The sequence below is a fragment of the Marmota flaviventris genome, chromosome 2, assembly GCF_047511675.1.
Source record: "Marmota flaviventris isolate mMarFla1 chromosome 2, mMarFla1.hap1, whole genome shotgun sequence".
In the NCBI taxonomy this organism is placed as follows: domain Eukaryota; kingdom Metazoa; phylum Chordata; class Mammalia; order Rodentia; family Sciuridae; genus Marmota; species Marmota flaviventris.
Window position 1 is genome coordinate 12611336 of NC_092499.1, and position 24496 is coordinate 12635831.

At 54.7% G+C, this 24496-nt stretch overlaps 1 protein-coding gene across 3 annotated transcripts in view; it reads left to right on the top strand.

Moving 5' to 3' along the window:
• Window positions 1-923: 923 nt before the first annotated feature.
• The window catches only part of Itpk1 (inositol-tetrakisphosphate 1-kinase), a 131045-nt gene continuing 107472 nt past the window's right edge, over window positions 924-24496 (top strand). For 2 of the 3 annotated variants that reach the window (XM_071607585.1, XM_071607589.1), the window contains exons 1-2: window positions 924-1012; window positions 1391-1618. In XM_071607585.1, coding sequence (XP_071463686.1) covers window positions 1524-1618 — 95 coding nt within the window. In that variant the 5' untranslated portion in view covers window positions 924-1012; window positions 1391-1523. Of the gene's footprint in view, window positions 1013-1376; window positions 1619-24496 lie in introns of those variants that run through there. The other variant, XM_071607586.1, reaches the window with a different exon arrangement.

Consider the following 24496-nt stretch of genomic DNA (forward strand, 5'->3'; position numbering starts at 1 on the left):
CAGGCAGGCAAGGGCGATCTGATACCAAAGGTGGCAGATTTTCCTGACTCAGCAGGACTTCTGCTGGAAAACAAAACAAAACTAAACAAAAAACGACTAGGGGGCCCAAGGACAGAGGCCAAGGTCAGGGCCTAGGCAGAAAGAGGAACTCAGAGGAGCCTGGCTCGAGTTTAGTCCAGTCTGTCATCCCCCTTACAACTTGGCTCTTTCCTTTCTCCCTCCTCAAGCCAAGCCTTTCTTGTTCTCAGGCCGGAACAATCTTCCTTATTTCCCAAGACCAGTTCAAATGTCTCCTCAAGAGAGTTTCCTGAGCTCCTCCTGCCTGAGAGGTGTCCATTTCTCCTCCCCACACAGGGAGGCTCGGCGGGCAGGGACGCTGGGTAGTGCCCACAGGGCCTGGGAGGGCAGGTGGGGGTCAGCGAATCCAGACTCGGACCTCGCCCCGCCCCCCGTCCCCCGTCGAGGGAAGGGCCTCCGCCGGGTAGGGGGGATGTTCCGGCTCATCCTTGGCGCTTCCCTCCGTCCGTCCAGAGGGACCCGGGTTGTGGGGTGGTGGTCTACGTGCTAAGCCGGCCTGGTTAGCCTCCTCTGGGATGGGAGGCGATCTCATTCCACGTTCCTGTTCCCCGCTGCAGTTGCACCGAATCGCCTTGGGGGGCTGACCACCGCTCAAGGGATGCGGGCGAGGAACGAAGCTCAGCGGCTTGGCCACCCCCAAAGGACAGGCACCAAGTGCCCACGCCACGATTCCCTCCCCTCGCCCTCTTAACGTGTCAGAGCACTCGGCCAGGGCCAACCTAAAAGCCGTCCTCGCCTCCACCGAGACACAAACAGGCGCCCAACAGCTACCAGGGCCGCCCTGCGCCTTTAAGAGGCGGCGGCGCTGCCCCCTGGCGGCCGCCCGCGCTTCCTCCGCGCGCTGCCCGGCGGCCTCCCGCGACAGCCGGCCGGGCAGCGCGGGCGTCGCCGCCGGCTTCTCGGCGGGCTAAGCGCAAGGACGCGGCGGCCGCGGGTGAGGACCGCTGGCGGGCGGGGGCGGCCGCGTGCGCCCCGCCGGGTCCAGCTCCAGCGGCAGGGAGGCCGGGCTCTGGCGGCGCGCAGCCCCCGCCGCCGCCGCCGCCGCGGGAGGGCGTGTTGCTCGGGCCCGCGCGGCGGGAGGGAGGCGCGCGGGCCGGGCGGGGGCGGCGTCGCCGAGGCCCGGCCTCCCCCTTCGGCGGCCCGGCCCGGCGCAGCCCGCGGGCAGGCGGCGGGCGGCGAGCCCCGCGGGCGGCGGGGGCGGGCGGGCGCGTCGCGGGCGGGCGGGCGGGCCACCCCGCCGGGCCAGCCAGTGGCGCGCCGCGCTGAGCCCTCCTCCGCGGGCCGCCCCTCCCCGCCCGCGCCCCTCCCGCAGGACTGCGCGCCGGAGCCCGTTCCGCGTCCCCGCCGCCGGGAGGAGGTGCCCGCACGCTCGCGGCGCGCGCTGGCCCCGGACTCGGCCTGTGGGCGATTTCCTCCGGACCCAGGCTCCGCGCCCGAGGAGGAAGATGCAGACCTTTCTCAAAGGGAAGAGAGTTGGCTACTGGCTGAGCGAGAAGAAAATCAAGAAGCTCAATTTCCAGGCCTTCGCCGAGCTGTGCAGGTAAAGAGGGACGCGGCTCCGAAGCCCGGGGACCCCCGGCCTCAGCCCGGCTCAGCCTCAGCGGTCGCTGGGGAGGCGAGGGCAAAAAGGGAAGGAGCGGTGAGCGCGGAGGCTGCGTGCGCGGAGCCAGGTGGCCGTGGGGCCGCCGGCAGGTCGGAGGGGAGCGGTGGCCAGTATGGGCGATGGTTCGGACCGGGGCTCTCAGGTGCACTGTGCCCGGCCCCGAAGCCCCCAGCCGCGCGGGGAGCGCTTCTGGAGGCTGGCGGAGGTCCTGAGCAATCCGGGGGTCCGCGCTGTCAGCTGGGGGTTTGAGGGTACTTTTGCACAGACGTGTTTGTCTTCCTTGGTCACCTTCCCCGTAGTGGAGAAGGGCACCAACGTTTATGGGCCACCTACTACGTGCCACGCGTGTGCTCGGCTCCTGGAGCTGTCATTGCATATCACTCGGTTGAGCCCCATTGAAGCGAGCAGCAATACTTGGCTTGTCTGTGGTGATTTGCTGTCTCATTAGAGCCTCACAACAGCCTTGCAAATTGGCCAGGGTGGTGAGTCTAGGCCACGTGTCTGAGACGGGGTACCGACCAGCTAGCGAGAGGGGTGGGGTACCTTCCTGGGTCCCTTGGCTTAGGAGTGGCTTGTGTAAAGAAGGGGCTGTGTAAATGTACGGCCTTCTGCCATCTGCTGGGTGCCCCCCTCCCACCATGCTCAGTGGTGGAGACTGGGCGTTCGGTAGATTACATTTTTGGTAAATTACAGAAGTATGGAGTCTTGGGTCAGGTGTGCCTTGTCTTGCTCCACAACTGTGGCTTTGCCCCTGAAATACTGTTAAATTCCCTTTTCAATGAAAGCCTGAGGGGCTCTGATTTTCCAAGCCTTTTGCAAACTCCAGGTGGAAACCTTTGTTACGCAGTGTCTCCATTTGGTAGATTTGATTTTTGAAAATGGGCCCCAGGTGCATTTTTGACTCTGTTGAGTACCCAGACATCTTGGAGAATGGAATAGTTGGGTCTCTTTATCCTTGGTGTGCAGGGCAAGGCGCCGTCTGAATTGGCACATGCTGGCAGCACCTGGGTGCTCCTCACTGCTGTCCCCAGGGCCTTCTGCACCTCCATCCAGTGCAAGTAGCACAGGCGCTTTCTCCTGGTTGGCTGCCTCTCCCAAGCAGGCTTCGTTGGGATTTTCATGGCGGGCAAGGCATGCAGAGTGGCCCTAGGAGTTTATAAGGAAATCAGGAGGAACCGGAGCCAGAGCTTTGACGATGGGGTATAGGGCTTCTGGAACATTGAAAAAGGACATTGGAGTATTGCACCCCAGATACACACTCTTATGAAAAGGGTGCCCTAGACACTGAAGAAATTTGGAGAAGACCCTGTGGCTTTCTGGAAGTCCTGTTGTGATGTGGGGCACCGGAGCTCCCCCTGCCGTCATCATGTAAGACTTGGGAGATCCCAGTTAACACTTTGCACCTTTTTTACTGATAGGTGTTGTGTCACTCTTTCTGTAACCAAAGCTTGAGATTTGTCCTTGGGTTGGTAGGTTTTACTCAGTAATTAGCAGACTCTAGTAAAAGAGTCCTGGCTGACTCAGGGCCGGGACCTCATGCCAGACTTGCTGGCTTGCCCTTCTTTTGGACCTCCCTGCCTTTGAAGGGGTAGGGGCTCAGGGCACCCAGAGGGGCAACTGTTCTGGGGAAAATTGGGAGTAGAGTGTTAATTTTTGTAGAAGGGATGTTGAGTTCAAGGTCTGGTTGCCTTCCTTTGTCCAAATATTGGCTTCAAAAAGAAGGCAAAGGCCTCTAGGCCATTCTAGAAACCCAGGAAGCCCACTCTGTTTTCATTACCGAAGCTTTAGATGTTTTGTTGGGTAAGCTTAAGAAGGAAAAGAAAACACCAAAAAGAGTTTTTGTTTCTTCTTCCACTTCCAGGGCACTGCCCTCTGGTGGCCACATTTCTATGCTGGCTGCAAAATCTTCCAACTCTTGGGATGGTGAACGGGGCCTATGCTGTTTTGTTTGGTGTGAATGTCCATGAGACAGTGTGGACGGTTGTCTTCATCACTCAGCCTCTGAGGGTGCAGTCCTTCTGTATTGATGGATGATCAATATTGATGGATGATGAATTCTGCTGGAGATGACTTGATGTTGCTCTGAATGTTTGGGGGCAGTGCCCTCACCAGAGGGAATTGCTGGCCTGGCCTGGGATGAGTTGTTTAGTTCAGTGTCAGGCCTTATAAAAACCTTATCAAGACGGGGAGAGGTTGTCTGGTCCAGCCTTGTTTTACAGATGTGGAAATGGGTGCCAGACGGAGCAGCCTCCATACTTCTGCTCTTTTCCTGTGCCTTCTTCATTGAGTCCAACCTAGTGACCTTGAGATGTGCTCAGAGAGCAAAGCCTTTCTTTCTGGGCACTTCCAACAGAAGGTGCCCTTGTTCTCTTCTCAGGGGTCCAGCTGCTTCTGTTTTGTCCCTAGCTAGGGACACTTTCCTTGCAAGACTGAGTTGTGCCCTCCACAAGTGTAGTGCCCTGTTTTCCCAGAGGTCAGTGCCTGTGGGTGGCATCAATAGGTGGTTGAGCCAAGTCCTGGGAAGTGCCCCACCTACATGAGGCAGGTACAAGGGCCAGCCCTTTCAGCTGTGAGGCCTGATAGGATGGGGCCTCTGGCCAGCCAGCAGATGAGCCTTGGAATCAGCTTGTTTTCAGTGGTACTGTTTGTTCCTGTTCCTCCTCTGTGTCTTCCCCTCTCTGTGGGGACACAAGGACATGGCTCTGGTTGAGTTCATTTTCCCCTCCCACCTGCCTCCCAGTTCCTAGGCTGGGGCCACCTCATATCCTCTCTTTGTGGCTTTTTCAAGGTGCCTAGAAGAGGCCCCCAAGAAGCAGCGGAGGGCTAAAGTTGTGGGTCGGACAGATCAAGAAATTTCAGGGAGCTTCTGTGTTTGTTTTGTCCCTGTGGTGCTCCTTTGGGGAATGCTGGCTGGCTTGGGTTCCTCTCGTTCATGTTCTCTGTGCCTCTCCTTTTCTGCCGGTGGAGCTACAGGAGGTTGTGACAGAGGCACATGGCATCATGAAGCCCTCTGATATACCGTGTGGGTGAACGTTGTCTGTCTTTACTATAACGACAGCTGATTTTTAATGAGTTGCTTCTAAGTACCTCCTCGCATCTCATCCTTCCAGCAGCCAGGGGTGGAGAGATGGGGAAAATGAGACTCCGCATGCAGAAGGGACTGGCACAGCCTCTGGGAGGGCTTCCCTGAGCTCAGGCTGGAGCCTTGCCACCTAGAGTGCAGCCTCCTTGTTTATTAGGTGTCTCCTTGCCAGCTGAGGCCCAGCCATTGTAGAGGCTCAGCAGGAGAATGCCTGTGAAGTTCTTGTCTTCAGAGCACTCAGAATCCAGCTGGGCCCACTCTGCTTTTGGGACTCATGCTCAGGGAGCCATCTCAAACCATGCACGTTGTTTGTCTCTGTGTCTTTTCCCACTGGGGACCCATTTGTAAGGTTCCCAGAAGGCACCATGGAGTTCACTGATGCGCTTGTTTACTGAAAGCCTTCTAGAATCCATGCTTGGTGTTAGGCAGGGGCTTGGGGTACAGTGCCTAGAGCATCCCAGGGAGAGTAGGTGCTGTTGAGCCTATCCCTTTCCCTTGGGCCCTACATTTCTTCTTCTTTTTGGTAGTGCAAGGAATTGAACCCTGGGCCTTTCACATGCTAGACAAGCACTCTTCCACTGAGCTACCCACCATCCCCATGTTTTCCTTTAAATTAGAGCCATCCTGAGGCCACTGTGTTCCAGGATGGCTTAGCACTTTGGGCTGGAAGTCTTCCAGGAGATTCTGCAGAAGGAGAAAGGAGGCTCTTTTCCAGAATTCAGTGATGCCAATCTGGGTTGGTATTTATTCGTTGATTTTAATGGCAGGATTTGCCACCATCTTGGAGGCTTGGAGGTGGGAGGAGGTTCTGACTTAGGTTTCCTTTGTGTGGCACATGGGGAATATCCATAACTGAACCTTGCAAATAAGCCTTTCCTGACAGCCTCCTAGGGAGTAGACTGGACTTCTTGTCAGAGCAAATACCCATCTGGATGCAGAATGTCTTTGATGAGGCTGTGAAGGTTTCAGGCCAAGCTCTACAGCTGACCACGCATGTGACACCCATTTGGTGTTGTTCTTGGATTTGGTAGTTTGCAAGTGGCCCTGAGGTCTGTGATGTTAGCTAATCATGGGGTGTGGGGTTTGTGGCTTGGCTGATGGTTCTATTTTCCTTTAATGCATGACCTATCTGAATCTCACAGTGCCCACTCCTGCCCCCATAGACTGCTGTTCTCACCTATTTTCTGGGTGGGGAAACTGAGAAAATTATTTGACTGCAAGGTGATACTCTCATCTTTTTAAGTGTGGAGATTGGAGAGTTTGTGCTGGACTTCCTGGAAATGCCCTCTCTGTTAGTGATTTAGAACAGGCTTGTGCTTGCGTTTCTCTTCTGGTAGTGAGATGCAGGAATTCACATTGTTGGGGCTGACTAGGCATCACCAGGCAGAGCTAGGCTTATTGGCATGGCAGGCTGGGTGCCTCTGATCCTAAGCATTGAACCACTCTGTCTCCACTAGTTATTTCTCCCAGTGGGCTAGCAGGTTTGGATTATCTAATAAAATCCCAGTGAAGTGCCTTGTAAGTACAGTTCCTGAGCAGCTGGATGTAAGCAGTGTTTCTGTCCCCATTTATATTTTGCATTTGGCTGGTAAGTTTACTTCCGAGGTATGCTATGGCACCTTCTTCCTTCCTTGGCAGAGCCACTGACTGAACCCCTAACCCCTTCCTGCATGAATTGGGCCTTGGAGAGCTGGCCTAAATTGGTGTGGCCTTGCTTTGGAAGGTGTTGCAGTCCTGGGAGGGAAACCCAGGCCCGGCATGTCCAGAGTCACACAGAGGGGCTATGGCAGAGGACGCCCTGCTCTAGTACCAGGGTTCCTGCCCCCTGCTCACTGAAGCCTCCTCTGGAGGTGGGATCCAGGGTGCATGCTGGAGCAGGTTGGCCCATTCCCATTGGGCTGTTCAAATCCCTCTGGGCCTTGTCGTCTTGCTACAGGTCTCCTCAGAAAACAGCCTTGTGGCTGTGATTCCCCAGCAGGGCTTCATGGGCTTTTTTATAAGCCAACACAATGCTAGTTCTTAGGACACCCCCTTACCCCCCACTTTTAGGGGTTAGCAGGGTGGATCTGTAACTGGCTGGAGATTGGAGAAACACTTCCAGGAGGGAGCTCTTGATCCAGGCTCCCCCAGGCCCATGAACACTGGGTGCCCTTCTCTGTTAAACTTCAGGGTGTCCCAGGGCATGCCTGCCAGCAGAGCCTACCTAATGGGCTCTGCTAACCACCAGCTGCCCCTGGAGAGTGAATCAGTGTGCACAGTCAGGTCAGAGGCCCTCCCGGCTTCTGGAGAGGTCTTATTTTTCCTCCTTTTGCTCAAGTTGAAGCTTCAGTAATGCTTAGGGAACCCCAGTGGCTGGGCTTGCTCCTTCTCTGTCTGTGTTCACTGTCTTGCTTATTGTCTGTTTCACTTTTAAAAAATAGATTCCGTGAAGGTAGAGACTTGAGCGGTTTTATTTATTGCTGGAACCCCAGTGTCTACCACAGGCACATAGGAGCTGAGAAGTTTGTCCTGCTGGTTTTGGAAGCCTTTTCCATGACCCTGTGGCTCAGCCAAAGCCTCTTGTGACTCCGCATCCTCTGGTCCAGGAGGAAGCCTCTGGAGCAGGTTGGGGAGCTTGTGGGCCTTGTTCTTTGATTAGCTCAGCAGCTCCCCAGCATCTGCCTCAGCACCCTGTGCTGTGTGCTGGCCTCTGCCTCTGGAGTCTGGGAGAGGAGGGTAAGCAGCCTCAGATGCACTGGACACACTCAGGGTGCAAGCAGAACCAGGAAACCTGCAAACCAGAGAACTGTGGTGGGGTGGCTGCCACCACTTGGCATTCTGTGGCCTCTCTGAGGAGGTGGCATTTAATGAGAGGCCTGAGAGCTCCCTGCAGAAGCTGAAGGGTGGGCAGTGTTCACTGTCTGACTGCCTTGGTCCTGGGTTCTGAGTTCCACATGCACCCAGGGGAGCCACCGAGGGAAGGAGAGGTAGCTCTGGTCATAACTGCAGGCTTTAGACAGGTGGTCAGAGGAAGCATGAGGGTGTCCATGCTGCGCCTGTTCCCTGACAGTGGAGAAGGCCTGGAGGAGCTGCAGCTGTGCTCTGGGCTGAGGATCAGACAACGCACTTGGTCTGCCTTGAGTCTAGCCTTTTTGTTCAGGGAATAAGCAGCTTTGGACCTTGGGGTGGGTGGGCCCAGGTAAGCTGTCATTTCCCAGAGCCAGGGTTAGGCCTCAGTGCCCTGGGGGGTGGGGTGGGCAGATGCCCCCAACTGATGGCTGGTGAGTGTCATTAAGCCACCGTGCGCCAGGCTGATCCCATCAGGACCTGGGCTCAGGGTTTCTTCATGAGGAATAAAATGGTGGTGGTCTGTTATATTCTCTCCGCAGGTGAGCAACTGATGCTTGTTCTCCTTGGCAGTCATTTGTCACTGCCTAACAGTGCTTGCCCAACAGAAGGCACAAGGAGCACTGATGAGAGTGGCATGTCCTTGTGCCCAGCCCTCCTCAGACATGAAGCTCTCAGGGGAAGGGACTGTGGTCTCTTTGTGGAACACCCTGAAGATGCTTCTGGGAAACTCAAACTGATATTTCCTAAGTGTGTCTCTCGACCTCACTCCAAAACTGTCAGACATGGGAAGCACTGAGTTCAACAAGGCTGAACCAACACTGCAGGCTTCTGGGGATGGGGATCTCCAGTAGGGTGTTGCAGAGCTTTCCAGGGAGGTCTCTGTCCCCAGTGCTCCTGGCTGCACAGTGTGGATTCCTGACTTTCTCCTCAGCACTTGGGCTGGGAGACCCTGGAGGGAGCTCCATCTGGCCAGGCAAGGCAGGGCACAGCTGCTGCCCAGCTCTTCCTGCTGGTAGCTGCCTTTTGGGAAATCCCTTCTCCCTACCTGTTAGGATTTTTTGCCTCCGGCTTCTGGTTTGCTATAGAGTACTGAACGGTGGATCTGGAGGCTTGAAAGGAGCTAGTTTTGCATGGGAGACCCTCCTGGGACCACTCTGTCTAGATTGGACCCTGATTTCAGGCCTGGACGGGGAGGGGCACTGGTGCAAGCTAAGGTGTTTTCCTCTGCAGTTTGTGCTGTGAATGCATGGACTCCTCGGCTGCTATCTGCCTATGGCCTGCGGAGGGCCCAAGCTGGGACCGAAGGACGTGGAGCTTGTTAGGTGCTTGCTGTGCCTAGGAGGGCTGTTTTACTTCCCCTCTGCTCCTTTGTCCAATGGCTTGTGCCAAATCTCAGGGGGGAGAACCCACCATGGGCCAGGCATGATTGTAGATTGGAAACATACCCTCCAAGATGGGTAGTGTGTGTCCATTTGCTAGATGAGAACTGAGGCTCAGGGAGAAGCGAAATGACCACTGTGAGTGTCGGAGCTGGGATTTATTCTCAGGGCTCGCTGACTCCTGAAACCATGCGGTCTTTTGCCTGCCACTAAGGCATGGCACTCAACTTCAGAAGAAAACCAAAGGTTCTGTTTTGGGCATCTTCTGTGTGCAGTTTTTGGGCCCACCACCCAACTGTGGCTGAGATGGCAATAAACTCAGCTTGAGACTTGGCTACCTGGCTGCAGGTGCCGGGGCATGTGATCCACCTCGCTGGCTTCTGCTCCTGCATCGTGCAGTCTAGTCCAAGTGGCCTTGTACCCTGGGGCTGTGAGCACGGTGGTGCCTGGTCAGTGACAGGAGCCCAGCCTGCCTTCTCTTCCAGGGTGGGCCTGGGGTCCCAGGCGTCTCTGGTGGGAGCCCAGCCCAGGCAGCAGGTAGCTCCCCTGCAGTCTTTTTTTTTGGCTGTCTTCCAGTGCCACTGACCAGCTCACTGGTCTCCGGGAGGACTGGGGCGAGCGAGGTAGGTGGGTGCAGGGGTGCAAGGAGATCTCTCATGGCAGTTTCACTTTCATTTCTGCTTCACACCCTATTTCCACTCAGCAGCCAGGGCTGGGCTGCAGAGGTGAGGAAACATCTGGACCCCACACTGGAGTACCCACACTGGGTCACTGTTCCTACTGCTGGTGCCTGTGCTTACGCACCCCCGGAAGGGATCTGGGGTGGGCCTAGCATCTTCTTTTGAAAGGCACCCCACTCCTTCCTTCCCATGCTCACACACCAAGTGCCTGCTGGGTGCGGGGAGCTCCTGGGACAGGGACGGCTGGTGAGAGTTCTGGGATAGTCGTTAAGCCACAGTGCGCCAGGCTGATCCCATCAGGACCTTGGGCTCAGGGTTTCTTCATGAGGAATAAAATGGTGGTGGTCTGTTGTCTTCTCTCTGCAAGGTGGACTTTCCTCTGTGCCCTGCATCCTCACTGCCTTACATGAGTGGGACAGTGACTCTGGAGGACTGTGCTGTGAGCCCCAAGCTGTAGAGCCTGCAGGGGTGGCTTAGATTAGAAGCTGGTCTTGCTGACCCTAAAGCTGACTTACTTTAAGATTTTATGGAAGTCCTAACTTTTGTACTGGGAACCTTGAAAAAGAAAGGAGATGCTGGCTCTCCCGTCAGAGGCCTGTTGTCGCCTCCCTAGAGTGGCCTGGGCCGCGGTGTGGAGTCCAGTGTGAAAGAAGTTCTGTTTCCTACACCTAGTCCTTACCTCTACCCTGTGTTCAAGGAGATTTGGGTGCCCAGCGCCCTTGGCTGCTTTGCAGTGGGCTGAAGCTGTGGGGTGGGGTGGCAGGTCCTGGCCCAGCTTCTAGCCTTGTAAATAAGCAGGCAGGGTGCCCCTGCTGGTGGGAAAAGTGCTTCCTGAGCTTGAGGATCCCACCAGGTGCCTGTAGCAAAACTGCCGAGTTGTCCCTGGGCTGCGAGATTTTAAGTGGTGCAAGTGGTTTCCGTCAGTGGACTTGGTTGGTAGCCCCCTCCTGTCAGGGTCTTTCCTTTAGCTTTGCTAGGAATTCTTTGCCTTTGGGATGCTCTCCTGGAAAGGGTTGGGGGAGTGGGTGGTTGTCACCTTCCCTAGGGCAGCCACTGGGATGTGGGTAGTTCTGGTGTGCCTTTGCATCAGCAGCAGGCTGGGATTGCCCAGAAAATGAGACCTTGTAGATGGCTGCAGACCTGGTCCCACTGCTGTGTCCTCTGTCCTCTCCCTCTCCACTAATCAGCAGACATGGTGAGTCATCAGGATAAGGTCAACCAGCTAAGAGGCAAGTATGGCTGATTCCTGCAAGCCGTGGGTGATAGGTTATAACAGAGACCTAGTGCCACAGGATCTTGTGATAAAGGGCGAAGGATTGACTCCCGTAAGTGCTAAATTCTTGGAGGGTTCTGGCTTTGAGCATAGGTGAATTCAGGGGCTCAGTGCTGGTCCTTGGACCTGTGTCTGTGCTCTCCTGTTCTCTCCCACTGTGGCTTCGTTCTCAGGCCCATGTTGTGGTGCACCATGAGTGCTCACAATGACCTTTACCCTGGGCTAGGCGCTGTGCACTCTCTCTCATGATCTGTGCCACAGTTCTGTCGGGTGTGTTTAGTACCCCAGTTTCCTAACCAGACTTGCTGGGGTTCCCACAGCTAGTGGTTGGCTGAGATTCAGAGCTGGGCAAGTTGGCTCCAAGCCAGTACCCTAGGCCCTAGGTGCATAGGGACCTGGACTCATTCTGATTTGTCAGCCTCAGCCAGTGCCTGTCTCTGAAGCTGGTGCTGGGCCTGGGGGTGTTATGCACTGGGGTGGGCTGGGTGTGGAGCTAGGCGAAATCTCCAGAGGGAAGCTGGGAACTGTTCCTGGAGGGAGTGGGGTGAATGTGGCAGCCAGGGGGAGGTGGATGGACTCCCTGGTTCTGGTTCCAGTGGCTGGTGGGGGCCAGGAGGAGGGCAGGTACTACTTTCTATGGCTTCCAGCTTTTTACAGGGATTGCGAAGACCAGGGTAGGGGCCTGAGGGTGTGCACGTATTGTCCAGGGCCAGGACACTGTTCCCAAGAGGAAAGGGGAGAGTACCCCCACAAATTGGAGCCGAATGTTGAGACTCCTGCCTTTGCCTTTCTCCTCAAATAAACCCGGTTCTGGCTTATTGCTGTGGCCAGGCCAACAAAGGCAGATTCTGAGGGTCTTGGCCCAGAAGCCAGTGGGTGGGCATCCTGGAGAAAGTCCTGCCCCTCCCCTACCTTGGAGGGTGGCATTTTCCAGGGCCTGGGGATAGGCTCCCTGGGGCTCAGGGTGAAGGGTGATGTCTTCTCTGGCCTTCTGTCTCTGTGGGGAACCTTGGTGTTTTGACACTGAAGTGTTTTGGAGTGAAACAGTCTCCTGTTATGTAAACACAATCAGCCTGTTGCTGCTTGGCCCTGTCCCCACTCAGGGAGAGCTGAGGTCTCTTTTTGCCAGGATGCTGAGGGCTCTGTGAGCCAGGAGCAGCTGTGGCTGATCGATTGGGGGGTTCTTGGAGCTGGAGGGGGCGCTGGTCCAGGGAGGGCCTCTGACAGGTCTGTGACTTGATTGTAGCCATGTGCAAAGCCTGACCCTGGCCCTCCCCCAGCTGAACAGGCCTGGTAGGAAGTGTGGGGAGGACACCCTGAGAGTGTTTCCACCTGGAAGGGGGAGGAAGTGGTCATTGGACGGCTGCTGGCCACTAACCCAGGCTGTTACAATCCTCAGGGCCAGTCATGAGGGCCCCAGGCAAAGAGAGTTGACCGGAGGCTGGGAGAAGGCTCATGGCAGTTGAGCCTGGCTAGGAGTTTGGGTTCCTCAGGGTCCTTTCTGGAGCCAGTGGGAGGAGTGAGGAGAAACTGCTCAAGGCCTCTTGCCTGAGGCTTGCTTGGCCTCTGGGGGGTACCTCTGCTTGTTGGTCCAGATTCTTAGAGGCTTGGATCTCTTTAGGGATGACCATGTCAGGGGCAGCTAGGTAGAGGCAGTGCTGGTGGGAAAGCTTTGGAAGGAAGGACTGCTCAAAGCCTTCCCCTTTGCTGTGGCCACCATGGACAGCAGGGCTATTCTGACCTTTGTCCTCCCCAGAGTAGCCTCTTGGGTCTTTAGGAGCTGTCCAGGGAGGCAGGGATTGGGATTGGAGAGCTTGTGGGCCTGCACTGATGTCCGCATGCAAGGGTCAAGCTCAGGTCCCTGGGAAATGAATTTGCTGCCTGTCAATTCCATTAAGCCGGTAGGACTGCTGAGTGGACAGTGGAAAGACCCCAGGGAAGTGCCTGGGTCTGTTGTGTGAATCTGTGAGGGGTCTTCTATCTATCTGCTGATGAAAACAGCACTGGAAATGGAAACAAACTTGACAAGTTTGGAGACCTGACCCATAAAATTGCAGAAGTCTGGGTTGGGGCTGGGCTCAGCGGTAGAGCGCTTGCCTAGCATGTGTGAGGCACTGGGATTGATTCTCAGCACCACATAAAAATGCAATAAATAAAATATAGGTATTATGTCCATCTACAACTAAAAAAAATAAAAAAATTGCAGAAGTCTCAGGGGCAGGCTAATGATCAATTTGTGAATAGCACTGGACAGCTTCTATTAAAAAGTAGTACTGAGCATGATTGCAGAGCACAGCACATCAGGGGCATGAAATGAAAAGCAAGTGTCCCTCTCGCCAGCCCAGTCTCCAGAGGCAATGTGTTGCCACCTTCTTGTGTGTTCTAGACCTGTGCTGTCTTTGTACAGGAAAGCATGTGCACGCGTGCGTGTGCGTACACACACATACACACACACACACATACAATATGGCTCTCCTGTGCTAACTTTTTCATTTAACAAAGCTTATAGATGATTCCATATTGGCACTCACTTTGAGCTCTCAGTGGCCAGGAAATAATGTGAATATAGCTTTATTTTGCTGTTCTCATACAGCCTCAGGCTCTAACAAACCCCTTGTCAGTCTCCTCTTGGGGACTAGGCCCGCCCCAAGCTCATGGTTGCTCTTTTCCCTCGTCTCAGCCTAGGCTGCTGTAACAAACGCCATCGACGTTCAGTTCCTGCAGTTCTGGGAGCTGAAGTCAGAGATCAGGGCCTGGTAGACTTGGCTCCTGGTGACGATATCCTGGCTTCTTAATGAGTCCATGGGGGGACTGGGGGCACCCTCCTCCTGATTGCATCTGACCCTAATTATCTTCCAAAGACCCCCACCTCCAAATACCATTACTCTGGGTATTAGGGCTTCAAACTTTTGAGTTTTGGGGGTTATGCAGACATTCAGTCCATATCATCCAGGCACTTTAGAGGAGGTAGGTAGTATGAGGCTCATCCCCTAAGCCTGGAAGGGGCTTCAGCATATACAGGTCCCCATGCCTCTTGCTCCTAGTGCATGTGACCCTTAGTACAGGTGCTGTGCTAGAGAAGGCTGTTAGGAGTGCTCAATCAGCCCAGGGCATGCGTGAGCCCCCTGTCCTAGTCTGTAAAACGGGTACCAGTACCCAATTGGGAGGCAGTTTGAGGGATCACAGGAGATGAGGATGGCTTGATAGAGATGGTTTCTTATGCATATGGATGGTCTGATTATAATTTACCCTTATAATTCCCCCCCCCCCCCCCGCCCCCCACTGAAGATTTATATATATAGTTTTTGGTACTGGGGATTGAACTCAGGAGCACTCCACCACTGAGCCACATCCTGTTCTTTGTTTAGAGACAGGGTGTTGCTAAGTTGCTTAGTGCCTTGCTTTTGCTGAGGCTGGGTTTGAACTCATGATCCTCCTGTCTTAGCCTTCTGAGCTGCTGGGATTACAAGCATGTGCCATGGCACCCAGCTTGAAGATATGTTTTTGAGCTGGTGATCGTTACTGATCTTCCAGCTGGAAAAGGGAGGGCTGTGGGTGTGGCCCTTATACCAGCGAGGACCCATCTTGGTCAGTATCTCCTCCCTATCTTCCTGCCAGCCAGGGTGAGAAGATGTGGCCAGTGGAGGGCTGGTGAGGTCCTCTCCACTGCCCAGTTAGTCCCATTTTCTCAGCTGCTCCCTAGTTCCAGCAATACCCTGGAGCCCAGGGTGCTTCTGGGAAGGGCCCCCAGCCAGCCCCTGACTTGTGCCGTGCCTCAGTAGGAAACGAAAGGGTGTCATGTTTTCCCTGAAATGTTCTGTCTTCTGCAAGATAGTTTAACATCATGGAAGAAAAATTTGAAAGGACAGATCGTTCCTCCACCCCCACCCATACACATTTCCTTTTTGTATATTCTCTTCCCTTTTTGTATCTAACTGTCATAGAGTTGAAATCATTGTACATGTAGCATTTTGGTTTCTGCTTTTGGCACATAGCAGTGTAGTGTAAACATTCTTTGTTTATAGTCTTTAGTTTTTTTGGTTTTTTTTTTTTTTAGTGCTAGTATTGAATTCAGGCCCTTGCACACAGTAAGCACTTGCTCTGCCCCTAAGTTGAGCTGCTAGCCCCAGGAAAAGTTCATTTTAAGTTTAATTTTTATTCTTTTTCTATGGAAAAATTTTTAACATATACAAAAGAAAGAATAATAGCACCATAGCACCTCCTTGATACCAAGTGATAGTCACTATAACTTATGACTGCTATTTTATTTACTTGTAGTTCTTTGAGGTGAATTCCAAATATCTGATTTCATATGTAAATGCTTTTGTGTGATCTTTTTTTAAACTATGTATGGACACAATATCTTTATTTTGTTTATGTATTTTTATGTGGTACTGAGGATCAAACCCATGGTCTCACATGTGCGAGACGAGTGCTCTACCGCTGAGCCACAACCCCAGCCCCGCTTTTGTGTGATCTTTAAGAACTAAGGAAATGTTAAAAAAAAAAATCAGAAAAGGGCATCATCACATCCAAAAATAAAGTCCAGTAGAGGAGGAGTATTCTGGTTGCTGTGGAACTGGTCTATTGGGTGGAAAATCTTGGCCCTCTGGTCCCTTGTTGGGGATCATGAACTTATTCCTTTACCTCTCTGAACCTTGATTTTTCCTCTTAGATGGGGCTGTGGCAGACCTTCCACGGGTGCTAGTGGGATCGGATGTGCCAGTGGATGCCTTAGACAATTTCTCAATCTCTGCCTGGTTTTCCTATGACCTCAAAAAGCCCCTCAGTTCTGGGTCTTGGTTCTCCTTTGTAGAAAATGGAGGACCCTGTGAGGGGGAGGGCCAGAGCCAGAAGTTATCTCCAGGGAAGAGGGGAGGAATGAAGGCCAGCTAGCACCTGTGATGTTTTAAGATGGAGGCCCCAATCTAGAGTCTTCAAGAGGGCCAAGCGCTAAGGTCAGGAGGGTGAGCTGCATCGGGGGCCAGGGTGTGCTCTGGTTCTTTGGCTCTTCCCAGGGGTGGAGGCCTGAGAAGCCCAGAGTGGCACTTTTTTCATTGTTCCCAGAGCGGAACAAGGATCCCATGTGAGGAGTATGTATTTGGGCTTGGGCAGAGCTGGGTTGAACTCTGTTCTTCCTCAGCTAGCCGAATGGCCCCAGTGGCCTCTGGGCTTCAACTTCCACTTGCAGGTCATTGCTGCCTTGGGTGCTTGATGGGCGAGGGGTGGGATTTGGATGGGACTGTGTCAGCCACCATTCATTCCTCCAGTGGTGCCCGATCACAGATGGGAAACTGAGTCCCAGGAGGTCCACAGTGAGGCTACCCTTGTTACTAACTGGTTGCTCTGGAGTCTGATTGCCAGAGCTCCTAAAACTAAAAAAGAAAGGAAGGAAGAGGGAAGGCATGCTGGCGTCTTCCTGGAGGGGCCCTGAGCCAGACGTGCAGAATTGAGGCTGGGCCCCCAGCTGGTGCTGCCCAGGCAGCTGGAAATGCTTCTCTCGAGCTGTCTGGCCCTGGCGCCTTTGTTGGCTCTGTTACTTTTTGCCTGCAGGGGCCTGAGCAATCTGTGCTGATGGTAAAACATTTGTTGGACTGCCGCTGTAATCACACTGCAAGGGACACTTGGAATTATATCTGCATTTGGAAAGCTAATTTTAAAAAACGTTTTTCCTTCACAATTATGTGCAATCAGCCAGCCAGTGTCGCACTGTTGGGGATTCTCCCTCCTTCTTCAGCTGAGAGGCATCTATTTTTCTCTTCCTGCCTTTCCTTCAGCCTGGGAAGGGACCACCAACCCTTGGCTGCCAGGATGCCCCCATGAAACCTTTCTGTGATGGCTGTGCAGGGCACAGGGACAGGAGATGTGGAGGATGAGGCCAGACTCAGACGTGAGCTACAGGATGGGTAGGATGGGTGGTGGATTCTGTTTTCAAGATAGGAGGTTCAGATTGGTGGAGAAGATGCTGGAATATGTCATTTCAGTTTGGATGTTGGAGTGGCCAGGATCTTTTGGTGTAAATGACAGTAAGCCCAGTTCAGGTGAGCTTAAGCACAGGTGAATTTCTGGGCCCAGGCAATCCCACCCCTCAGGCCCTGCGATGTCCCTCCTGTCCCTCCCTATGTAGCCCAGCCACTGGGATCTTTTCTATCTTGGAAGCTCCTTACCTGCCTTCCCTGCAAGACCTTTGTGCAGCCCTGCCCTCTGCCTCAGCCTCTCCTGCAGACCTTCCAGCCTGTGTCCCACGCTGTGTCCTTGTTTATCTTCCCTCTGTGCTGTGAACTGGAGGACAGGGACCCTTTCTGCAGTCTTCATGGTCATGTCCCCAGCAGTGAAGTTGTGCCTGGCACAGAGTAGGTGCTTGAGAAGCATGCAGGAAACAAATGCCCGCATGCCTTGGGTCAAAAGGTGGCCAGAGGGTTATTCGGAAGAGTTAGTTTAGGAGAACCTTGACCAACCTTGACCTCACCCGTGGTGACCTGTGTTCATTCCCTTCTCTTAAGTTCTTGTCCTGACAGCTGGGGTCGGTGCTGCACACTCACTGGTTCTTGGTCTAGGGAAGTGGGTTAAGGGTGGGACAGACCTGGGCTGGGGAGGAGCCCGGGTCAGGGGAATGTACCACTGCTGGCTTCTAGGTCCTAGGCTGGTGCCCCGCCAGCCCTCCTTGGCCCTTCTCTTTCGTTGCCCTGCTGTGGGGGGCTGTTCCTGGGAGAGGCCTCCGTGTTGAGTGTGGTGGGCAAGGGGGGCATTCCAGACAGAGGGGCCAAGGGTGCGGGCAGGTGGCTGGGAGATGTGAAGGAAGCCTCTGTGGGTCAGGGCTGGGTCATGGCTGGGTCAGGTGTGGAAGGAGCAGGTAGGGTGGGAATGCCTGGTGGGGAGGTGAGCACCTCTTGCAGGGCTTGAATACCCGTGGCAAGGGAAGCGCCTCAGGAGGGCGTGACTGGGCAGAGAGTGTGCTGAGTCAAGTTTTCAACTTAGAAGGCTGCTGACTGGAGGGCGGGTGTGCAGGCATAGCAGGGAGACCCCCTGGAGGCCTTCAGGGCAAGGTCTGTGCCTCTGGCCAGCTCACATATGGTTTTCCCTTTTCTCTTCTGATTGGAATTAGATATTCCTCTTTTTGGTATTTTCCATTTCTGCCCAGGGGCCTGGCTCTTGGCATTGGCTTGTTGACTACTGTGACCCCTCCATGTGGGGCTCTAAAGGATTATTTCAGCTATTTGGGGCCTGTTGCCATGACTCCCAGCTGCAGAGTCTGGCAAGGCCTAAAGACTGGGGCATGTGCCCACCTGCTTGGAGCTGGCCCTGGACCCTTGACTCTTGGCAGTGGAGTCCTCTTTGGCCCCAGGTTTGTCCACCTCTTCTAGAGGTGTAGCTGGCCATGCATTTTCATTGGCTGCAGTACTGTGATCCGGCTGATTTTTCTTTTTGGAGTAAGACTCCAGCAATGTTATCTCTGCCACCTTCTGCATGGGTTCATCTCCCCTCTCTGGGCATCTGAAGTCTGCTTGGATTCCTCCCACCATGGGTCATTCACCACTTGCCCTGACATCCTTCCCCTGAGAGTTGGCAGCCTCTTCCTGAGGTTTAGCTCATTCTGATTCCAAGCCCCTTCTGCTTCATCAGAAGAGTCCCTTCTGCTTGGAGAGTCTGACTTTGTCATCAGAAGGAGCTGGCAGCCTGTAGAAGGGGAGGAATGGGGGTTCAGACCTCCTGCTTCTGGGCCTCAGGTGACACAGGCACAGCCAGTCTTTGTGGTACTGGATGGCTGAGGCCAGACACACCCTGTAGGAAGTGCCCTGAAGCCCTTTACCTTTAGGCCTTTTAGGGGATGCTCTCAGCTCTTGGGGACCCAGGGCAGTGGTGCCCATCTCCCTGGCCTGTTGGGGCCCAGGGTCTGAGGAAGGATTTCATTTCGCACTTGGGGCAATGGTGGGTGGCGGAGGAGAGGGAGCTTTGTCCAGAATAGTCCTTTCCCAGAGATCCAAAGGCCTCACCCCCAGCAGACCTGGAGAGACCCCTGCCACACAGGGCTCCTGCTTCTCCAGGGCAGTCGCACAGAGTTGTGGGACCAGGGGGCCTTTGCTGACTGACAGGCCTGAATTTGGACTGTGGTTCTTCTTGCTTGCTGGGAGTCTTGGGCAGGATTCTTTATTGCTCTGAATCTCTCCACTAGAAAAAATGTGACAGTTATTCCGCTAATGTCGCTGTGGATGGTAAATGTGAGCAGAGTGCCTGTGCCAGGCCTGGTGCTCTGGGCCCTTCTGGGATCTTTGGAGATGTCCTTGGTCCCTTCTCCTGCCTGGTTTGGGGAGAGCAGGGTGGGTGGGAATGAGGGAGTGTTACTGGTGTTGGCCTTGTGTTTGTGTGGGTCACACTCAGGCCCTAGGAATCCTCCCTGAAATTCGAAGGGCTCAGGGTCATCAGATGAAGTAAGTGATGCCTGTTGCTAAAGTTCTATGAGTGGGGGACTTCAACCGGCCCCTGCTGGCCTTTCTGGGCCTGGGACTCAGGCCCAAGGGCTCAGGCTCAGACTCTATGTTTGAAGCCTGTTCTTGCTCAGAGCACTTGGCAGGGCTAGGGGAGGTGCCCTTCAATGGATCCAGGTGGCCTTAGGATTGGGTGTGGCTGTCCTGGGCATCTCTTCTAGACCTTAAGATGACCTAAGGATCAGGATTTTCACCCTCTCCCCAATTTACAGCCAGTGCTCCTGGGCCATAGGCATTCATTACCCAGTCCCTGTTCCCTTCCCTGATCCTTGGTTCCTCCTCCCTGCTGTTGCCATCGAGGACCCCTGCAGCAGTGTCTGGAACCAGCACCCTCTGGAACCCCGTAGGCACTCTGTGAGGCCCGTGGAGGTCCTGGTGAACTCCTGGGCATATCCTCACCTGTCCCTTTCTCAAACGTGGACACTTTAGGGAGCGACAGTTTTGTGGGGTGGTAGAGCTGCAGGAGTCTTGGCATTGTGGCACTTGGAACAAAGCCCTTGCCAGTCCTTACCAAAGGCAGACAGCCCTCAGCACCTGTGCTTGGGGTAAGAGGGCACAGTGTGCCACAGAGATGATTGCTGAGGGTCTTGAGATGGGGAGATGGCCCTGGGTTACCCAGGCGTCCCAGTGCACTTGCCCAGGTCTTGAGGAGGAGGAAACCGGAGATGCAGCAGGGCAGGCGGAGGTCAGTCAGCAAGGACAGCAGCCAAGCAGCCAAGGACAGCCGAGGGCCTCCAGAATGAAGAAGGATGGGAGCGGATAGGTGCTTCCCAGAGCCTCCAGAAGGAAGGCCGCTCACTGACCTCTTCAGTCCTGGACTCAGGTCTGTCTGCTTGTGGCTATCCCTGACAGCCATAGCAGGAGGTGCTTGCAGCATTGATACCCACTGCCTGTTTCAGGGCCCAGGGGGCAGTGCTGGGTCAAGGTCAGAGTGTGTATGACTACATGGTATCAGATCAGGCTGCTTGGCTCCCTGCCTCATCCACCAGAGGATAAGGTGGCCCCTGCATTCCTCGGGATGGCCTTCCTGCCTGCCATCTGTGGATGTCCGAGAGGGAATTGTTTAGATAGGGCGTTTGGTGTGAGCTTTCTGAGGTGGCAGCAGGGCTGACTCTCACCTTTGCTTTGATTGATAGCAATTGGCGCATGTGGTGAGAGGGGCCCAGGAAACCTTGGTGCCTGATATCTGGCCTTTGCCCTACTGTGTGGCACTTGGAGGCCTCCCGGTCACACCCTGGAAGCTCCTGCCCCTGCCTGCAGCTCTCTCCATCAGCACCCTTCTGAACCCTTGCCTCTGCCTCCTGCTGCCCCGATGTTGGCTGTACTCAGGGCCTGTGGCATACACACCAGTGCATAGCTCGTCTCTCACCCACCTTCCCTGTGGCCATCAGCATCTCTATGCAGGACTTGTGGCCTAGGGGCCCCTGTGCACCTGGGCCAGCCCAGGATTCCACAGAGGAACCCAGCAAATGTTTGATGAAAATTAGCCAGGGAAACCTCTCTGTGCCTGTGGTTGGCGGCTCAGTAGTAGGGTAGGTAGGGAACTCCTAAACCTTAGTGGTTGGAGAATCCTCTCCAGGCCTTGGAGCTCAGGGCTGCAGGGTGCTTCCAACTGTAGGGTGTGTTGGCCGCGGCAGCCAGCAGCGCAGAAGCTCAGTGTCTGGGGTGCAGCCTTGAGGGCAGGTTTCTCAGTCCCTGGAGTCCCAGGGAGGAAATGCCAGCTCAGGGGCATTCTCCCCGCCTGCAGAAGCTTACCTCACCAGCCTGAGATTAAAACCAACTTGGCATTCTTGGGATTAAGAGAGTGCTGAGAACAGAGTGGGCTGTGTCTGCGCCTGGCAGGCTGCTGGAGCAGGTGGGGGAGGCCTGAACCTGACTTCCAACGTCCCTGGCCTCTTCCTCCAGGAACCATCCCTAATTAGGGGAACAAAAAATTACAGCACCTGCAAGACCCAAAATGATTTCAGGTAGAGAACTTTTGTATTAGAAAGCGGATGTGTTTTCACTGTTAAGGGACAGACTTAATATCTGCTCTTGGCTTGAACCAGCAGCACTTAGGTACCGCATAGTATGTCCTGGGGCGCTCTGCAGCCCACTCTGTCAGCCTGAGACTCTGTCCTGAAAACCAAGTGTGGGGTTGCCAAGTGCCTCTCCAGGAGGCCCACCCAGGAGGGGAGTCACTGGCTGCCCTCCCCCACGCTGGGTTCCAGCAGCTGCTTCTAGGGGCCCCACCAGCTTGTCTAGGTCTGAGATCTGGTCCTGACTCAGGCTGCACTGTAGGGCCAGCCTGCCTCCCTCTGGTGGGGCACCAAGCCTAGGTAGGGTCTCTCGTTAAGGTTGGTGGTGTCTGACCAATTGAGGGAAGGACCCTGCCCCCATAAAAGACATATGGCAGCTTCCAGTTTATCTGGTTCTACTCTGGAGCTGTCCAAACAGTTCAGATGTTTGTATTGGCTTTGAAAATTCTGTTCATATGTTGTCTTTATGTTGGGTCATTTCAGTTTCTGGCATTGTCAGTGGGAGGAAAATCCAAATTACAAAATAATGGGCCAGGGAAGCAGGATGCCATGGGGGAGCAGGCAGCCAGGCTCTGGGCTGAGCTCAGCACTGGGGGGCTGGGAGTGTAGTTTAGGGAGCTGAAATAAAGACAGTCTCTGAGCCTTGGGGGCTCACTGTCTGCAGCGTGGGATGGCTGTGGCAGGGGACAGGGCAGGAAAGGGTCCCTTGGTGAGGATGGTGTTGGAGCTGGTCTCATTGGATGACCTGGAGATTGCCAGGTAGGGATAGGTACTCCAGTGGACAGGACAGTTTGTACAGAGGCATGGACCTGGTGTTTTTGGAGAAGCGAGTCCCTCTGGGAGGGTTTGAGAGGAAGGCCTGGTGCTGCCTTCTCTCAAATGCCCACGTACAGTGAGCTAGGAAATTGGAGATACAGACAGGCACAAGCCCTGCTCGATGAGGGGTGTTTAATAGTCAGGCAAGGTCAGGTAGGTTGCAGAGGCAGATACACCCCCGGGTCTGAAACAGCAAGGCTTGATCCAGTGGATCTCCACCCCCAGGGCTGCCCCCTGTGGGTCTGCCACCCCCAGGGCTGCCGGCTGCTCCACAGCAGCCCTGTGTTGTATCTTCTTGGCCTCAGCACCATTGTCATTTTAGTCCAGATGATGCTGTTTTAGGGTTTTGTCTGTGTATTCCACACACTAGATGCCCACAGCATTCACTCCAGCGCAACAATTGGGAATATCTTCAGGCCTTCCTAAATGTCCCTGGGGAGCAAGTTGCCCCTGTTGAGAACCAGACCTGGCCGCAGGTTCTCTTGGTCACTGGTTTCTTTCTGGACCCCAGCCTGGCTTTGATGCTGCTCAGCCAGGGTTGTTTCCAGCAGTAGGTCTGGCTGGCTTTGGTGGCTGGTGGCACCCTTGTGCCCCCACACTGCCGAGAGGCTGAGAGGACTGGCTGGAGGGCCTTGCACTGGCTCTTGAGTGCTGCTTCCTGGAAGTGTCACTTCTGATCACATGTCATTGACCAGAGCAAGTGTTGTGGCTATGCCTGGCTCTGTGGTGGGGTGTAGCAGATGCAGTGCGGTGGCACTGAGCATCTAGGAGGAGGAATACTGGTACTGGTGGCCACTGCTGGTGTCTGCCTCTGAGTAGTGAACCTAGGAGTGGGCAGTGCTGTGGAGCCAGGGAGTCCGCTGCTCTGTGCTCAGTGCTGGGCAGGGAAGCTTGGGTGTGGGGCCTCTGAGGCTGGAGACCTAGGAAGGCTGCTCCAGAGAAGCTGACTTGAGGGGGTGGGGGTGTGCTGGGACTGCGGCATTCCCTCTGCACACAGGGGTAAGGGAGGAGGCCCTGTTTCCTATCAGTAACCCCAGGTCCTTGGGAGACATTGTGGGCTCTGGGTGGCATGCAGAGACCCCTGCCTTTGTAGGCAGAGAAAGGTGGGGGATGTAACTCAGGACCGTTCCCCACATGCCTGGTACCTTGAAGTGCTAAAGGGCCCTATTATTCTGGGTGACTGAAATCTCAGTTACCAAGCCGTGCTACAAATTGTTTGGTGAGGTTTCCTGGCCTCCTGTTTTCCTAATCACACCCTTGCCTTCCCTAGGTGGTTGTTAACTTGGGGTGTGGTGCATGCAGCTGCTTTTGTTGCCCACAGGTAGGGGTGGGGGGGCACAGTGTTTCCAGCGGATCCCTCTTGCTGTGAGATGGCTCCTGGGAGGCCTGGCTGGGTTGTCCTTTGTAGTGGCAGCTGGGCTCTGGAGTGGGCAGTCCTCAGCTGTGCCTGGGAGGGAGACAGTGGCTCCAACCTTGGATATGGCAAGAAAGCAGTTCTTGAACCTGTGGGATCCTTTTTGGACAAACCTCACTATTCTTTGGTGGCTGCTCTGCTGTCTCTGATTGCCAGGAATTCTCTTAGCTGTTAGCAGGCCATTCACCTTGTTAGCAAGAGGGGACCCTCCCTCTCCTACTGCTGATGCTGATGTTCACGGGCCCTGCACCCTTCTGTCCTCCCGGGCTGTGAGGCAGGCTGTGTGTGACGGACTCTGTCATCCCAGAGTGACCTGCATTGGCCTTCCGGATGCCACGGCCAGTGGCCTTGCATTGGGGCTTTCAGGGCCTTGTGGTGTGCACCGAGGGTGCCTTTCTGAATCTTACATCACTCTTTCTACTTCTCTTTTTTCTGTTTCTCTTTATTGGACTCCACTGTTGTCCCTCTGCCTCAATACAGGTCATCCTGGATAATTTTTGTCATCTTCAGGAAGTGGAAGCTGCTGTCACTTCATTGAGAGCCCCTGTTGTTCAGCCTCCAGTGACAGAGACTCATCTTAAACTAGTTTAAGCAGAAACCTGCAGGTGCAGATCCAGAGAGGACTAGATCTAGGCTGGACCAAATCTTGAAATTCCAGCAAGAGGGCTCTGTCCTTGCCTAGGTCCTTCAGCCATTTCTCCTGGTTTGGTCTCTGGTCTAGATTCAGGCCACTAGGAGGCAGGGCCACTTATGTTGCTGACAGTCCCCCAGGACCCGTCCTCAGGAGGACCAGGACTGGCATCTTGGCGTCAGGGTGCAGGCCCTCAGAATCATGTGG